Raw genomic sequence first — 18,697 nt, forward strand, 5'->3', positions numbered from 1 at the left:
ATTTACACTAACGCTGTTGGTCTAAGTCAGAATTATATCACCTCTTCCCAGGTACAGTGTAGTTTACACAGGAGCAGACCAGTCTCTTCAGCTCAGCCCTGACTATCAGCATGGCCAACCAGGACCAAAAAGAAGTAGGTGTTTTATTACTATTTGAGAAATCTTTGCCACTAAATGAAGTGAAAGAGATGTATACTTACAAAATATACTTGGGTTAAAAAACCAAGTGTTGCTTGAATTTGAATTCAATTGAAAAGTGCATTAGTGTTGGTTGAACTGAGTCACAAATAAAGGTGCTATTTAATTGCATGCATTTTAATGTGGTTTGAGCAAGGTTCATTCATTAAAGCAGGGGTTTTCAACATTTTCTGATCCAGGACCCCCCACCCAGGCTCAAAGGCATCTAGGGGGTAGTTGAGATTGTGATTTGCGGACTGTGTGGATTTGTGCACACTCCAGCTGGTCAGCTAGCTAGGCTACTACCTAACTTTTGAAGGAAAAATAGTTTTGATGGAATTTAACATCATCACAGAGAGGAAGATTAATGTCCTTCAATCCAAAGGAGGTGGTGTTTGTATGTGTGAGGTACATTTGGCTGCTGCGATTTTAATATTGAATTTCTTCTGGGGGTTTTTTTCTGAATTTTTTCACTTCTCTCAGACTGTTCCAGTTCCTTGTCCAGAGTTGTTTAATTTCCATGGTGTGCCAATGGTTCATTCCATAACTGACAACTGGGATAATGTGCAGAACTTCCAGGCAAAGCCTGATGATATTCTCATTGCAACATATCCCAAAGCAGGTCTGTCCATCTGTTTAGCTCTGTCATTTTATTTACCTACCTGTCTCTCTAATAGAATGAAATATGTCTGCCAGGGCCTCAGGATTGACTACACTTAGGGCCAGGGCCACACAGAGACCTAATGAGGGGCAGGTGCTCAAAGTGAGGAAAGGCAGCACAAACCTAGAAAAACTACACCCAGTTATTGTACAGAATATATTTTACCTAGATAAATGAATGAAAATATATGTATTTTGTAATCAAATCAAAGAGGAATATTGGGCACTTGGGGTAGAAGGGGCCGGTGCTCGAGGCACCCGGAGCCCTCGCTGTGCATGTGAAGTCATTTTCTGCTTAGCCGGGAAGAGACATATAATGTATTTCACTGTATCTGAGTGCATGCTTTATTTCTTTATGTTTTTAAGTGTATATTTGTATGCGTATACTTGTTTTTTTACTACTACTACTACTACTACTACTACTAATAATAATTATAATCATTATAATAATAATAATAATAATACTAATACTAATAATAATAACAATGAAAAATAATAATACAAAAATAATAATAATAATAATAATGATAATAATAATAATAATAATAATAATAATAATAATAATATTTGCATTTAATGTTTTTGACAAAAAAAATGTTGTGAATTCATTGGAATTACATTACAATTATACACCCATTGAGCACTTTATTTGGTAGACCCATACATCAACTTGTTTAAAAACAACAATGCAAATATTTAATGAGCCACATGGTCAAGGGGTTCAGCTATTTCTCACACCTAACATCAGAAGGGGGAAGAAATGTGATCTAAGTGACTTTGACCGTGGAATGATTGTTGTTGCCAGACAGGGTGGTTTGAGCATGTCAACAGCTGATCTCCTGAGATTTTTACACACAACAGTCTCAAGAGTATGCAGAGAAAAAGAAAAACATAAAACATCGAGTGAGCATCAGTTCTGTGGGCAAAACTGAGGAGAGGTCTGAGGAGAAGGGCCAGACTGGTCAAAGCTTACAGACAGGTAATAGTAATGCAACACAATGTGTCAAACCTCTAAGTGGATAGGCTATAACAGCAGAAGTCTAATAAGTCTAAAACAATATGTCTAATAAATATCTAGTAAAGTGCTCAGTGAGTGTATTTATATGGGTTTATGTGAATATGGAGGCAAAAAGACATCAAGGTACCCTCTGCATAAAGCTGTTTCCACCAATCATTCCACATGAATGGAGAGATTTTGAAGTGAAATAAATCAATAGTGGAGTAATGCTCACCGAGTGTATATATTTCTTTCCTTTGTCAAAAATATTCAGGTTAAGGCAAAAAACATTCCTGGCTATAGCATAGAAAGCACAATGCTGGTGATGCCTGTACCCCATTCAATCATCTGCATACGTTAATAATTACTGTGCCTTTGGTTTCTATGCATTTCAGAACTGTTTTGATATTTATTTGTTAACCTCTCTCAGGTACAACCTGGGTGTCCCACATGTTGGACCTTCTGTATTTTGGGAAGTCTTCCCCCAAGCGTGGGGTCTCCCTGCCCATCTATGAGAGAGTCCCATTCCTGGAGATCTGCATCCCATTTCTTCCCACAGGTCACAGAGACACTGAAAATCAGAATTGAATGATGAGACAGCTAAACAAACATATTATACTAAAGCTACAGTCTATTTTAGTTAGTTCATTGTTATTGCTTTTGGAACTTTTCTTTCACAACACTGCCTTTGACCTCACATAGCTTCACATAGGCAGCAGTTTAGAACAACACAATATACATTTGTACTCGAGTAGTAGGTAACAAGGATATTTGAGTCTGTCTGACATATGTAGGCAGGAGAGAATCTAAATATGTAGCACAGAATATATTTCTTGATTAAGAGCTGTAATCTTCTTCACCACATACAGGTGTAGAATCGGCAGATAAGATGACCACATCCCCTCGCCTTATTAAAACCCACCTTCCAGTTCAGTTTGTGCCTAAATCCTTCTGGGAACAAAAGTGTAGGGTAAGAGTGGACCACTTCTCTTGATTCACCATTTCTGAATGTCTATATTTTTTATCAGGCACTTTTACAAAATGACAGACCTTGTCATCTACTCTTTATTTCTGCTTACACACTTTCCAAATAAATGTTTGATGCTTGGTGTTTGTACTTGATCTCTGCAGACTGTCTTTCTCGTCTGCAAGTCTCCTTCTGTAAGTTGTCTTGACATACATTTGTATGTCCATAATTCTTTCAGTATTTGTTGATGAATTATGAATAAAATTCTTGTTTGTAACATGCTCTTTCTGTAGATTGTCTATGTAGCCCGCAACGCCAAGGACAATGTTGTGTCCTACTTTCATTTTGACCGAATGAACAGTGCACAGCCTGAGCCTGGAGACTGGACTAGTTACCTGCAGAAATTCCAGGAGGGAAAATGTGAGTGTGGGAGTTATTTTTCTGGTTAAATGAAGTTTAAATACACAGATCATAAGAAAGTACAGTCAGGAAAATGTTTCATATTTATATGAAACATTTTTTATATGTATAGATATTTATGTAACATAATATTTATAGTAGACAACTATTATTTTTGGATTAAATGTTTTGTTGAATATGTAAATAAATTAATGGATCTGCTTCAGGTATGTAAAACCCCACGCTAACCCAACGACGGAATTTAGCGAGGGCTGAAGGTATCAGCGTGCTCGTCCTTCTGGTGTTGCTGAAAGAATACTAATAGGGTTAAAAATTAGTGGCCCCTATGCGGAGAGTCTAGATCAGCCAATAAATAAACCACGATACAAAGGCAGTAGTACCACTCTGCCTTCCGCTCTTTACTGGTCCGGGCTGACCAAGAATCTCCACAATAGGGCCAATAGATTCACCTTCGTTTATCTGACTCCATTTTAGAATAATAATTTATTAGTTATCCACATTAGGTAGATTTCTTATTGATAATTTTGACTTGATCGCTATAGGAATCCTGTACTGAGATTTACTCTCCGAACAGTCCTCTGCTGGTACCACCGCATGTCACATCGTGCGTAATGTGCACGTCTCACAAACTGACTAGCTATCTGTAGTCATGAGAGGTCGCAGGAATAGCTACTCTTGGGTATATCTGTTTACAGCCTAGGGACCCAAGCAGACCAACCTAGCTACGGCTCTGCTCGACATAAATGAACTACCATGCGGAGGCGAGGGATTTACCATCATAGGTCTACGGGTGCTATACGCCGTGATACATTAAGCGTAAATATTCATCCTCCCTAGACCAGTTCGAGGGGGTAAACCAAGCATTCCCTGTATAACTTTGAGTGTCAGTAAGGAAAACCAAACAGATCAAGTTTTAACAGTTTATTTTACCAGGCAGGTTACATACACGTAATTACATACTAGTTCCAAATCACAAAACATTACAACGGAAACCAAATTACAGAGTCTTAAAAGTCATACCTGGTAATAAAAGCTACATACGGGAGTCTGGCTACAGACACCCTGTACATAGAAATTACGTGCGCTGTGTGCACGGGAGGCTGATTGCATTCTCCCAGATTGCTTAGTTTGCTGTCCTTAAATCCAAAATCTGGCCTTTGATGTTAACCCTAAAAATGGGTCACCCATCTGTAATTTGGAGCCACGCCTCCCCAGGACGCGCAGGGGGGTTGAGGCACATGGCTTTCACTGGGGCAGAGCTCCACACAGTTTTTCCTCTGGTTCCTGGTTGGTTATGATGTCCAGGGTTTGCTGTTGCAGAAATAAAACCATTGCACCAGTCGCACTGAAACAATCAGAATAATATCAAACATGAATATTATCTAAACTGACTTTGTCATGAAACATCCAATGCTGTACACATCATTTAGTGACTGAGTAAAGAGGGAGAGAGCAATAAAGGGGGGTTCAGGAGAAGGTCAGGGCCTAACAGGCCGTGCCCTCTGAAGCCTTCCCGTGCCGTAAAGGATGTTGCCCCGTCGTAACGAGTTTTACGGCTGGAGGCCTGAGTCTTCCCCCACAGGCTCCTGCCCGTATGGGTGCGGAGATAGTGGGGGTTAATGGTGCATGCTCCTGGGTTAAATTACTTTACAGCCACATTTTGCCACAATACCAGAGGAAGCCAGCAAGCTGACCAGCCCTGAGTGATAATGCCAGATATAATAATAATATATAATAATATAATAATTTCCGTCTTACAGGTACTACAGTGCACATCTAACAGGGAGCATAATACATCTCCCCTACAAAACTGGAGGAATCAGAAACCCACCAGTATCAAACAGGTGGTAGCTGGGGTAATGGAGGATGAGCCCTATTTGTGCAGTAGCAAGCAAAGCATGCAGATTCAGTGCAGGCAATGAGCAGCACAGGGGAGGTCTGACTGTTGATTTATGAAAGTGCGCATGTGATTGGACGAGTGAGTGGACTCAATTAAACAATGTGACCCTGTATTATACTCAACTCCCCTCCTTGGTTTTCCAGTTCGATTTGGCTCCTGGTATGACCATGTGAAAGGGTGGTGGGAGAAAAAACAAGCTTACCCCAAACTCCTCTATCTACACTATGAAGATCTAGCAGAGGTAAGAACTGCATAAGTGAAAGTTATAAGGTTAGAGAACACATTTGGATGGATTTTTTTTTTACCATTCCTCCATGCAAAACTTTTCAAGATCATTCATATTTTTGCAGTGCACTTATGGACTGCCCTCTGAAGTTTAGGTCACTGTTTTTGATGGGCTAAGTCTGGAGACTGAGCAGGACGTGGATGTTGCTTTCACTTTGGCATTTCTGTGTGATTTTGATGTATGTTTGGAGTCATTGTCCTGCTGGAAATCAGCTTTCTAGCAGAGACAACCAGATTCTGCCATGGTTTCCTGGTACTTTGATGAATTCGATATGCCATTGATCTAAAATAGATGCCCACTGGCAGAAAAAACATCAATGACCTTCCTCCATATTTGACAGTAGGTATGAGGTGCTTCTCCTGAGCACTGGATATTAAATACAGTGACATTTTAAAAAAAAAGTCTGAGATGCTCAGTAAGGAGCATTGAGACATTGAAGATGGATGGATGTGGGCGGCCTGTAGCGTAGTTGTTGAGGTACATGACTGGGACCCGCAAGGTTGGTGGTTCGATCCCCAGTGTAGCCACACTAAGATCTGTCCAGCCATTGGGCCCTTGAGCAAGGCCCTTAACCCTGCATTGCTCCAGGGGAGGATTGTCTCCTGCTTAGTCTAATCAACTGTACGTCGCTCTGAATAAGAGCATCTGCCAAATGCCATTAATGAAATGTAATGTAATGAGCACAAAATATGTTTGTCTTTATGTTAAATAATAAGAGGCTGAAAAGGATATATTTTGCCGAGATGCTTATGATTTAATACTTGTTTTATTTTGACAGTGGACTTCCATTTGAGTGCGGATTGGTCATTTTCATATTTTGACTTTCATTTCTTTGTTTGTCCCTGAAGGACATTGATCGGGAGTTGGACCGTGTGTGCTCATTCCTGGGTGTGTGCCCGACTGAGGAGGAGAGACGTCAGGTGAAAGAAGGGGTGGAATTTGATACTATGAAGAATAACCGCATGACTAACTACTCCACTATTGATGACATGGACTTCAAAATCTCTCCATTCATGTGAAAAGGTTGGTGGAGACAGTTGTATGGAGAGTGATGTCTTCTTGCATCCTTATTCACATCTTTTACCCATACTGTATCTTTAATGCTCTTTCTTCTTCTCTCTTCCTTCAGGGAAAGTTGGCGATTGGAAGAATCACTTCACTGTGTATCAGAACGAACAGTTTGACAAAGAGTACAAGAAGAAGATGATGCATACGACACTTCAGTTCCGGACCGAGATTTAGGCAGGTGTCCATCACCCAGGACAAGGGTCAGCTGCAAATGTAATTCACTGGCAGTTGAGAAAAAGTTGCACAGAAAGGTTTTCCTAAAATTTAAGGTGGAGAGATGAATAGTGTGTCCATGGTAAGACTGAGAAGGCGGGCATCAGGTCTGGACTAACAACAGTCGTCAATTACTCATTTTTCACTCATTCAACTTTTGAGCAATGTTAACCTCGAAAAGATATATTTATGTTGCACAATATTACGTTTCTTTCGTTCTATATTTTTCTATCACGAAAATTTTGTTCAATATTCTTCTTTCTTTCTATATCTCAGCATAATAGCAGAGCGTGGGGCATATTATTACACTTTTTGCTCTTTCATTCATTTCTTGGGCACAATACATCACATTGAAATAAATGTCATACCAAATGAAAGAATGAAGTCTCAGGTACATAATTTGAACTCTTTACATCTTCATATTGTTCAGAGTTATAGACAGTTAAGTAGATGTTATGCACTTCTATACCTCATCATTGGGGAAGTTCTCACACTATGTGATGAAAGTTGTCACATTTAAGAACACAACCAAGTCATTGTGAATTATTTTTCATTTAAAATTCAAAACCAAATATAATGAAAGGACCTCAGAACACAAAGTCACACAAAATGGCTATTCAATTTCTGAGGTAGTGCCTCTTGTTTTGGAGAAATTACCAGTGGCAACTTAACCCACTCTCCCCTACTGTTAGACACCTTGCTTTATTTACACATTCATAAGTATTTGCACTTACACTGATTTGCAAATCCACACAAAAGTGGAAATTTCAGACTCCACAAATCTATTTGAAATCAGATATGCTTAAAAATAACAAGTGAAGATGGGAAACGTGAAGATCTGAAGACTCTGAATTACGGAATAAGACTCTTCAGGTTTGTTTGTTCACAGAGTAATGAAGAAGATGCGTCACAGCACTGCATGTGCACGGTGGTCTGGACAGAAGGAACGGCAAAGTAACAGTCTCTATATACCAATGATTACTGATGGGAGACAGACACCTGGTTCCTGTTATCTGTCCGTTAGTTCATTATCGTTATTCTTGAAATGTTTTTTTTTTTTTTTTGCATTCTGGAACCAATTTACATTCATGTGTCTGAATGTTTCTAATCCCGAGTCACTCCCCTGTCTGCGTGCCTCACTATTCGTGTGGTTTTGGAATTTTCCGGTTTCCCACGATTCCTTCTGTCTCACTGTTCTTACTTCCTGCTTTCTCTCCATTTCATTGTAGATAGCACTATTATACTATTCCCAACTAACATACAATTTGTACAGTACTAATTATATTAACGCACTATTATGTTTGTCAAACTAACAAACTAACTCACTAGTTTTGGGTATTTATAATTTAATCACATAACTAACTTACTAACACATCTCCAGTTTCAATTCAGTTCTGTAACTCCGCCTCCCTATTCTATCACTGATTACTTGCTTAGTTTCAGCAAAGTGTTCACACCTGCCTCTCGTTATCACTACATCTCCTGATTCTGTGCAATTGTCTACTCCCTAGACCAGAGCCGTTTGTATTACATGTGTGTCTTTGTGAATCCAGTCCACATTTTAATTTCCCCCTCGTTATTGTAATATTACCCTTTCATGTGTCTCACTTGATGTTTATTCATTAGACCGCCCTCACTCCCATGCCCCATCTAGTTTGTCTCATTCACCTGTGTATTTATACCTGTCCTTTTCACTTGCACCTTGCTAGTTCGTCATTTCCTGCGGTCCGAGTCCCGAGCCCTTCATTCCTTTTCCCCCTGTTCAAGCCCCATTATTCCCGAGCCCTTGTTTCCCGAGCCCTTGCCCTTGTGGCATTATGTTTCTTTGATTTTGTTCCTGGATTCTGTGTATGACCCCTGCCTGCTTCCCTGGACTTTTTGTGAATTCTGTACCTCTGCCCTGGTTTTGGATTGCCTTCATGGTTTTGACCCATCACCTGTTTGGATTAAGCTCTATCTGCCCCTTCATCTTGCATTATTAAAACCTGCCATTTTTCTCTCCACCTCTGTGTCTGCTTCTGGTTCCTCTGTTCCCCCCGCCGTGACACTCCTGCTGGCAGAATGACAGCAATGACACACTGAAACAAGTGAGTCCCTGCTGAAAGAACAGCTCAACCTAGGTTTTGAAACACCTGGTAGCTGATTCACCAGTTCAGACCAGCTCTCAGCTTGATATGGTTTGAATTTCCTGACCATCTATCAGCTCAGACAAGCTACAGTACGAATGGGCATTATGGGTAAATAACCATGTATTAAAACCAGAATTACAAGGTCTTTTCATAAGTTGTGAACACTTTGCTGAAACTAAGCAAGTAATCAGTGATAGAATAGGGAGGCGGAGTTACAGAACTGAATTGAAACTGGAGATGTGTTAGTAAGTTAGTTATGTGATTAAATTATAAATACCCAAAACTAGTGCGTTAGTTTGTTAGTTTGACAAACATAATAGTGCGTTAATATAATTAGCACTGTACAAATATATGTTGGCCAGCTCATATCCAGCTAGACCAGCTTTATGGCCAGTTTGGCCATGCTAGTTCACTGCCTCATATCCTCAAGACCAGCTAGACTGGCATCACTAACCACTAACCAATCTAAAAAATATAGTTTAACTGCCAGCAAAAGTGCCTTCACATATGGCACATAGATTTTAAATGAATAGACCTCATGTTGAAAGGAAGTTTTTGAACTTCAAGCAAGGCTATCAATTCCAATACTGGCAGGCCATACTTAATCAATCTATGGGCACATAAAACACATCCAGGTCATGTATTCAAACCAGAATTACACAATCCTTTATACAGTATACACATACATATATCAGTGTGTATGTGTGTGTGTGTGTGTGTGTGTGTGAGTGTGTGTGTATGTGATGTGTATGCATGCATGTGTGTGTGTGGATATTGTGGTTCTTCTATATGAGATCTCTGCTTTTTTGTCATGTATGTTACCAGAGACCCAAACGCAGACCAGGGAATTCCAAAAATCTTAGTTTATTTCAGTCCAATGTCAAAAGCCAAGTATTCAGAAACATGCTTACTAAGAATCAACTCTGAAATTATGACTTTCTGACAACTGTGAATACTAAGCCTGGGGTTTAAATACACAGAGGGATAAGACAAACTAGGTTGGGCATGGGAGTGAGGGTGATCTAACAAATAGAAATCAGTTGAGATACACAAAAGGGCAATCATACAATAACAAGGGATGCACAAAGATCCAGAACTGGATTCACATAGACACACATGTAATACAAACGGCTCCAGATTAGGGAGTAGACAATTGCTCAGACTTAAGGAATGTAGTGATAGTGAAGAGCAGGTGCAAACACTTCGCTGAATTAAGGCAGACAATTTAGAGATAGAACAGGGAGGAGGAGCTACAGAGCAGTGCATAAATAGGGATAATGTTAATCTGTTAGTTTACGTGATTAAACTATAATTGCCCAAAACTAGTGACTGTTAGATAGTTATTTAGACAGAAAAATTAGTGTGTAAATATAATTAGTACTGTACAAAATCAATGTTAGTTGGGATTAGTAAATTGGTAGAGGAAACCCACACAGACACAGGGAGAAAATGTAAACTCCGCACAGAGAGGCCCCGGCTGACGAGGATTCGAACCCAGGACCTCCTTGCTGTGAGGCAGCAGCGCTACCCACTGCACCATCCGTGCCGCCCTAGAAAACCAGATACAAATATGAAAAATAATAAAGTTACAAAAATACTAAATAACTCACAAAAAAAGCAGGAACATAAGATTTCTGGGAAATGTTCCCCACACTGGGAAATGTTCCCCACACAATGTTCCCCATACTTTCATTTTATTCCACTTTCACTAAGTTTGGCAGACCCTAACATGTGTGAATGTAGTATACATGGTAAAGCCGGAAAAAATGTACAGTGCTATGCATAGCCCTGTACTTGGTCAGCTCTGTACAGGACCACAGCTGTATATTAGGAGTACAGGTGAACACAGCATCACATACTCAGGTTCAGAGTGCATTGCAGGCACTCACCCAAAATACAATGTACATAATGCCGGTTACAGAAGAGATAAGCAAAGTCCTCTGCTGCAAGGAACTATGGAACAAAATGGTCTCAGCTCCATCATGGCCACAAATATAAATGAAATTCCTCATGGATTAATCACATGAAATCCATTTGCAGTCCATTCCTGACCATTCAGAGCTATAGCTTGTTATTTCAGAGTTTTTGAGAGTCTGAATTCAGTCTATGAGATCTGTGACCCCTTGAGTGAGAGGGATATGGTGAAGATATGGCATGGGACACAGACACAGCCTGTAACCAAGAGCTGTCTGTGGCTATTGATCACTGTTCATACAGCCAGAATGTACCTGGATGTCAGGTTTAAAGGGTGATAAATTAGCCCATAGATATTTTAACCTGGTTTGTATATGCGCCTTAATTGTACATACATATTTACTTTCTTAGATGTTACATTATTTTCATAATAAGAGTGAAAAATGTGTGTATATCTTCATTAAAACAAAGGGGCTTATTTTGTGCTCTGAAAATATTAATGAACATACTTTTCTTTTGATTTATTCCCATCACTAACATAAATTCAAAGCTATTCCAAGATTAGGAAGGGCACTACGATCCAAGAAATCAAATTGGCCCATTCTAGTGGTCAAGAGGTGAATTACAGTGAGGGGGCTTCTTTCCTTGGGGGTCATCTTACCCCAGCTTAATGGGCCTTCTCTGTCTGCTTGGTGGTATCTTTCCTGAGACTAACCCTGTTGTTTACTACCTTTGTAAGTTTCTCTGGATATGACTAACTGCCTTGTGATTGTAATTTACTGCAATGTAATGCAATGGATGAATGGCAGTCTAACCTATTTATGTGCTTTTATATTATGTTTGACATGAAGTGGCCCTAACTGCTGATGCGTGATTTTTTTAAATTGTTTTTTTATTGTTTATCTCCTATGAATTGGACTTTGACATAGTGGGCAGGGTAGAAAGCTCCAGTTTGTGTAAATACAATGGATTTACACAAGTAGTGTACAATGTAGTTTAAACAGGAGCAGACCAGTCTCTTCAGCTCAGCCCTGACAATCAGCATGGCCAACCAGGACCAAAAAGAAGTAGGCGTTTTATTACTATATGAGAAGTCTTTGCCACTAAATGACATGAAATAGATGCATACTTAAAAAATATACTTGGGTTTAAAAACCAATGAATTTGCTTGTGCATATTATTTTGTTCTGGCATGGTGTTTGCTTTTTCCTTTTTGCCCTTCTGTTACTCTGTAACAGTCTTCTGTAAAAAGTGCAGTAGTGTTGGTTGAACTGAGTCACAGAGAGAAAGGTGTGGTTTGAGCAAGGTTCATTCATTAAAGCAGGTGTTTTCAACATTTTCTGATCCAGGACCCCCCACCCAGGCTCAAAGGCATCCAGGGGGATGAGATAGTTGAGATTGCGATTGCGGACCGGGAGGATTTGTGCACCTTCCAGTTGGTCAGCTAGACTACTACCTAATTTTTGAAGGAAAAAAAGTTTTGATAGTTAACATCATCACAGAGAGGAAGATTAATGTCCTTCAGTCCAAATTCTCAGTGCCAGGAGGTGGTGTTTGTATGCATGTGGTACATTTGTACGTGCGTGTTTTTAATATGAATTGTTTCTTTTTTAAATGTATACTTCTCTCAGACTGTTCCAGTTCCTCGTCCAGAGTTGTTAGATTTCCATGGTGTGTCGATGGTTCATTACTTCACTGACAACTGGGACAATGTGCAGAACTTCCAGGCAAAACCTGATGATATTCTCATTGCAACATACCCCAAAGCAGGTCTGCCAATCTGTTCAGCTGTCATTTTATTTACCTATCTGTCTCTCTAATAGAATGAAATATGTCTGTCAGGGCCTCAGGATTGAATACAGTTAGGGCCAGGGCCACGCAGGGGCCTGATGAGGGGTGGGTGGCCACAAACCTATAAAAACTACACAGAATATATTTTACCTAGATGAATGAATGAAAATATATGTATGTTGTAATTAAATCAAACAAGAATATTGGGCTCTCCAGGACCAGGCCCCTGGACTAGACCTACAGAAGCATATTAGCAAGAATAATGTATTGTAAACTATTCGTGCTTTTAAATACTCAAATGCATTTAAATAGGTAACAGAGTATGATTTACAAGAAAAGGAAAGCTGTGAATGTATCTGAACACTATTACTCGCATGTTTTTTTACTTGTGCTTTTTTGTTTTATTCAAATGAGAAATAGGTGAGGTTACAGGTGCATTAGCAGGCTGGAAGAATATCTTGAAGATATGAGAGAATTGTTAAATTGTGAAAATAGTCTTTGCAATTACCTAATCACACCCAACAACAACAACAATAATAATAATAATAATAATTATAATAATAATAATAATAATAATAATAAAATAATAATAATAATATTTGCATGTAATCTTTCTTGACAAAGTTACAATGTTCTGAAAGAATTGGAATTACATTACAATTATACACTCAGTGAGCACTTTATTAGGTAGACCTGTACACCAGCTTGTTAATGCAAATATTTAATCCGCCAGTCATATGGCATGGTCAAGGGGTTCAGCTATTTTTCAGACCAAATGTCAGAATGGGGAAGAAATGTGATCTAAGTGCCTTTGACCATGGAATGATTGTTGGTGCCAGACAGGGTGATTTGAGCATCTCAGAAATGGCTGATCTCCTGAGATTTTTACACACAACAGTCTCAAGAGTATGCAGAGAATAGTAAGAAAAACATATAACATCCAGTGAGCATCAGTTCTGCGGGCAAAACTGAGGAGAGGTCTGAGGAGAAGGGCCGGACTGGTCAAAGCTGACAGAAAGGTTATAGTAATGCAAATAACCACACAGTACAACAGTGGTATGCAGAAGAGCATCTCTGAACACACATTGCATCAAACTTCTAAGTGGATAGGCTATAGCAGCAGAAGACTAATAAGTCTCAAAAATGAGTCTAATAAACATCTAATAATGTGCTCAGTGAATGTATATATATGGGTTTATGTGAATATGGAGGCAAAACACATCAAACTACACTCTCTATACAGCTCCACCAACCTTTCCACATGAATGGAGAGATTTTGAAGTTAAATAAATCGATAGTGGAGTAGTGCTCACCATTAGATTACATTACAAGGCATTTAGCAGACGCTCTTATCCAGAGTGACGTGCAACGAAGTGCAGATCAAACACAAGTACAAGTGTGAAGAGGACCTGAGAGGACAGTACGGTTCCGAGTCCTAGTGTGACCATACAGATCACAACCCTTAGCCATTGCCCAGAAAGTCCAATGCTGGTGATGCCTATACCCCATTCAATCATCTGCATATGTTAATTACTGTGCCTTTGGTTTCTATGTATTTCAGAACTGTTTTGATATTTATCCATTTGTTACCCTCTCTCAGGTACAACCTGGGTGTCCCAAATGTTGGACCTTCTGTATTTTGGGAAGTCTTCCCCGAAGCGCGGGGTCTCCCTGCCCATCTATGAGAGAGTCCCATTCCTGGAGATCTGCATCCCAAGTCTTCCCACAGGTCAGAATTGAATGAGGAGACATTATACTAAACAAACGCATTATACTAAAGCTATAGTCTATTTTAGTTTGTTCATTGTAAACACCACTTTCTGAAAGATTGCTCTGTCTGAATTTTTCTTTAAGAACTGAGACGGGTGCGTGGGGGGTTGGACCCAAAATGCACGACTCAGAAAAAGGGATGTAATAAAGTCCTGTCAGGGCTTTATTCAGGGAATGTCCAGTGAGCGTAGTCAAAAAACAAGCAATGTTCATACATGTAAAATCCAGCCAAAACCAAAGTACAGTACCGAGGGAGAAGGCAGTCTCGTAATCGGTACACCGTGCAAAAAGTCCAGTAGCCAGGAAAGCTGTCAGCGGGGCAGAAGTACAGGCGGACGGTAGGCAGGCTCAGGGTCGATGACGGTGCAAGAATCAAGACCAAAGTCTGCTCCGTGGGGCAAAAGCACGAAGACAGCAGGCAAAGTTGTGGTACAGGCAGGCAATGGTCAACAAAACGGAAGTTAATAATCTTTGGTCAATAAACAGGCTTGGATCGTAATGGGTGGACAATGGCTTGACAAACCCGCTAAAGCGGTGCACTGACAAACAGGAGGCAACAATTTCGCAAAGACATGACATGAAACTGAGCTTCATGTGCAGGTGTAGACAGGTGTAGACAATTAGCTTGAGAGCAGCATGAGAATGGAAATCAGGTGTGGAGGATTGACAAGTTAACGAGGTAATTAGTAATCGTTAGTAATAAACCTATCCTGCCCTAGCGTTTGTAAATTAGTAAATGACATGCACAAGAAACGTAAGGTAACATGAACACATGGTTAGAATGTTAGTATTACCCAATCCTGATCTAGCGTTAGTAGATTAGTAAGTAGACAAGGGAAATTGAAACAATTAGGGAAGCGTGAGTGACAGAAAGGGAGAGAGAGAAAAAGCATGAATGGAAGGTTTGCAGAAAGACACAAAAAAATGTATGCTAATCAATGAACAGAACATAACATGACACAACATAAATCGTGACATAACACGTTTGCAAAATTATGACAATAAACTATATAACATGACATGGCAAGACTAAGAAATAAATGGTAACAAGAACTAAACATGAAGCATAACAACATGCCGAGACTAGACTAACATAATACGTGACATAACAATAACGTAGCTAAGACAATGACTAAACATGAAACATGACGTGACAAACATGAAACGTGACAAGAACACTGCCTTTGACCTCTCTATAGCTTCACATAGGCAGCAGTTTAGAACAACACAATATAAATTTGTACTGGAGTAGTAGTTAACAAGGTTATTTTAGTCTGTGTGATATATGTAGGCAGGAGAGAATATAAATATGTGGCAGGGTGTCACGTTTCAGGTCTGTCTCGCCATGTTTTATGTTTATTCATTTTGTCTTAGTCACGTATTGTCTTTTCATGTATTATGTTACTCTAGGTTCGTCATGTTATTTTCTCGTCATGTCTAGTTATGTTTCGTTACGATTATTTTTACCTTGTTATGTTGAGTGGTTATCATCTTAGTTCGTTTAGTGTTATGTTTTGATTTATGTTTATTGTTACTTAGACTGGTCATTGGTTAAACATACACTTTTACATGTCTTTCCGCAAACCTTGCGTTCCGCCTTTCTCTCTCTTTCTGTCATTCACACCCTAATTGTTTCTATTTTGTCTATTTACTAAAACTACTAATTCTAGATCAGGATTGGGTAGAAACTAACAAACTAATCATGTGTTCATGTTACCTTACGTTTCTCATGCATGTCATTTACTAATTTACTAATGCTAGGGCAGGATAGGTTTATTACTAACGATTACTAATTACCTTGTTAAACTTGTCATCCATCGCACCTGTTTTCCATTTCCTTGCTACGCTCTAACTAATTGTCTACACCTGTCTACACCTGCATTTATATCCCAGTCGCACTACTGTTCACTGCAAAATTGCCTGCCTCTTGTTTTCAATGCAACTTGTGAGCATTATTACTGATTGATTCACGTTAAGATCTAAGCCTGCTTTACCGACCATTGATTATTGATATCGGTTTCGTTGACCACCTTTTGTTTTTGACCACGTCCTCGCCTACCGTTTTTGTACCTTTGCCTCGCTGATTGTTTCATGGTTTCGACTTCCGCATTGCCCTCGACTACAACCCTGCCTGCCGTCCGCCTGTACTTCTGCCCCGCTGACAGCTCTCCTGCTACCGGACCTTCCTGCACGTCTACCGACTACGAGTTTGCCTCTTCCCTCGGCACCGTGCTTTTTGTTTGTTTATTGTTTGTTTGGCTGGATCTACGTGTATGGACTTTACTTGTTTTGACTACGCTCCTGGGATTCGTCCTGAATAAAGCCCTGACGGGACTTTATCTAACCATTGTTTCTGAGTCGTGCATTTTGGGTCCAACCCCCACGCACCCGTCTCACAGGGAATATAATTATTTATTAAGAGCTGTACTCTGCTTCACCACATACACCACATGTGGAATCGGCAGATAAGATGACCACATCCCCTCGCCTTATTAAAACCCACCTTCCAGTTCAGTTTGTGCCTAAATCCTTCTGGGAACAAAAGTGTAGGGTAAGGGTGGACCGCTTCTTTTGATTCACCGTTTCTGAATGTCTATTTTTTATCAGGCACTTTTACAAATTGACAGACCTTGTCATCTATTCTATTTCGCTACAAGGAAATATTGCTACACACAGGTAGAATGTCTACATACTTTCCAAATAAATGTTTGATGCTTGGTGTTTGTACTTGATCTCTGTTCATTGTCATTCTAGTCTGGAAGTCTTCTGCTGTAAGTTGTCCTGACAAATTTGTTTGTACATAACTCTAAGTATTTGTTGATGAATTATGAATAACATTCTATACAGATTGTCTATGTAGCACGCAACGCCAAGGACAATGTTGTGTCCTACTTTCATTTTGACCGAATGAACAGTGCACAGCCTGAGCCTGGAGACTGGACTAGTTACCTGCAGAAATTCCAGGAGGGAAAATGTGAGTGTGGGAGTTATTTATATTTATAGATATTTATAGATATGTATTTAACATATATTTATATTAGACAACTTTAATCCAATATTTTTGGATTAAATATTTCAATGAATATGTAAGTAAAAATGTTTAGATTTGGCAATGAATGGATCTGCTTCAGGTACTACAGTGCACATCTAACAGGGAGCATAATACATCTCCCATACAAAACTAGAGGAATCAGAAACCCCCCAGTACCAAACAGTTGGTAGCTGGGGTGATGGAGGGTGAGCGCAATTTGCACAGTAGCAAGCAAAGCATGCAGGTTCAGTGCAGACAATGAGCAGCACAGGGGATGTCTGACTGTTGGTTTAAGAAAGTGTGCATGTGACTGGACGAGTGAGTGGACTCAATTAAACAATGTGACACTGAATAATACAATATTCATATACATATTCAATACAATAACTCCCCTCCTTGGTTTTCCAGTGCCATGGGGCTCCTGGTATGACCATGTGAAAGGGTGGTGGGAGAAAAAACAAGCTTACCCCAAACTCCTCTATGTACACTATGAAGATCTAGCAGAGGTAAAAACTGCAGAAATGAAAGTTTTGCTGGCCAGCAGTTCCTGACATAGCAGTTTCTGCTGAAGAACAATAATCGAGCTCTGCACCTTACAGCACTATGATCAACATTAACATCAACCCCAAAATAAAGAGAAATATATTCACCCTGGGCGGCACGGATGGTGCAGTGGTTAGCACTGCCGCCTCACAGCAAGGAGGTCCTGGGTTCGAATCCCCGTCGGCCGGGGGCCTCTCTGTGTGGAGTTTGCATGTTCTCCCCGTGTCTGCGTGGGTTTCCTCCGGGTACTCCGGTTTCCTCCCACAGTCCAAAGACATGCAGGTTAGGTTGATTGGAGAGTCTAAATTGCCCGTAGGTATGAGTGTGTGAGTGAATGGTGTGTGTGCCCTGCGATGGACTGGCGACCTGTCCAGGGTGTATTCCTGCCTTTCGCCCAATGTATGCTGGGATAGGCTCCAGCCCCCCTGTGACCCTGTTCAGGATAAGCGGGTTAAGATAATGGATGGATGGATGGATGGATATTCACCCTGATAAATATATAGAAAAAAAATGAAAATGAAAAATAGTAGTTATTCACATAAACATTATTGTCCAACTTTATTCATGATTCAATGGAATCAAGCTAAGTCTTTCAAGTAAAAAAATATTTCCCCAAAAAAGCAGGTTTCACAATTAATGGCACTCCTGGTTTAATACTTTGTGCAACCACCCTTGGCAAAGATGACAATCATAAGTGTTTTCCTATCATTTGTGATAAGGTTAGAGAACACATTTGGAGGGAATGTTTTTGACCATTCCTCCATGCAAAACTTTTCAAGATCATTCATATCCTTGGGGTGCACTTATGGATTGCCCTCTGAAGTTTAGATG

At 39.9% G+C, this 18,697-nt stretch overlaps 2 protein-coding genes across 3 annotated transcripts in view; both read left to right on the forward strand.

Annotated features, from left to right (window-relative positions):
* Window positions 1-18,697, forward strand: part of LOC133138336 (cytosolic sulfotransferase 3-like) — a 20,994-nt gene continuing 2,297 nt past the window's right edge. Inside the window, exons 1-6 of one of the 2 annotated variants that reach the window (XM_061256979.1) lie at window positions 1-134; window positions 12,363-12,501; window positions 14,123-14,252; window positions 16,744-16,843; window positions 17,140-17,266; window positions 17,732-17,829. In XM_061256979.1, coding sequence (XP_061112963.1) covers window positions 111-134; window positions 12,363-12,501; window positions 14,123-14,252; window positions 16,744-16,843; window positions 17,140-17,266; window positions 17,732-17,829 — 618 coding nt within the window. In that variant the 5' untranslated portion in view covers window positions 1-110. Of the gene's footprint in view, window positions 135-11,715; window positions 11,799-12,362; window positions 12,502-14,122; window positions 14,253-16,743; window positions 16,844-17,139; window positions 17,267-17,731; window positions 17,830-18,697 lie in introns of those variants that run through there. The other variant, XM_061256980.1, reaches the window with a different exon arrangement.
* On the forward strand, window positions 26-6,988 carry LOC133138337 (cytosolic sulfotransferase 3-like). The gene is made up of 8 exons (XM_061256981.1): window positions 26-134; window positions 661-799; window positions 2,265-2,393; window positions 2,704-2,804; window positions 3,095-3,221; window positions 5,265-5,362; window positions 6,256-6,430; window positions 6,537-6,988. The coding sequence occupies exons 1-7, from the start codon at window positions 111-113 to the stop codon at window positions 6,424-6,426; spliced, it is 789 nt and encodes a 262-aa protein (XP_061112965.1). The 5' UTR covers window positions 26-110; the 3' UTR covers window positions 6,427-6,430; window positions 6,537-6,988.

The sequence above is a fragment of the Conger conger genome, chromosome 10 (assembly GCF_963514075.1).
Source record: "Conger conger chromosome 10, fConCon1.1, whole genome shotgun sequence".
Classification (NCBI taxonomy): Eukaryota; Metazoa; Chordata; class Actinopteri; order Anguilliformes; family Congridae; genus Conger; species Conger conger.

What these genes read in the sequence shown, in the direction of transcription:
- LOC133138337 (XM_061256981.1), top strand. Translation starts at nt 111, where the DNA reads ATGGCCAACCAGGACCAAAAAGAA. An exon ending in TGCAACATATCCCAAAGCAG is followed by an intron (nt 800 to 2,264) that starts GTCTGTCCATCT and finishes AACCTCTCTCAG; the next exon opens with GTACAACCTGGGTGTCCCAC. An exon ending in TCTGGGAACAAAAGTGTAGG is followed by an intron (nt 2,805 to 3,094) that starts GTAAGAGTGGAC and finishes CTCTTTCTGTAG; the next exon opens with ATTGTCTATGTAGCCCGCAA.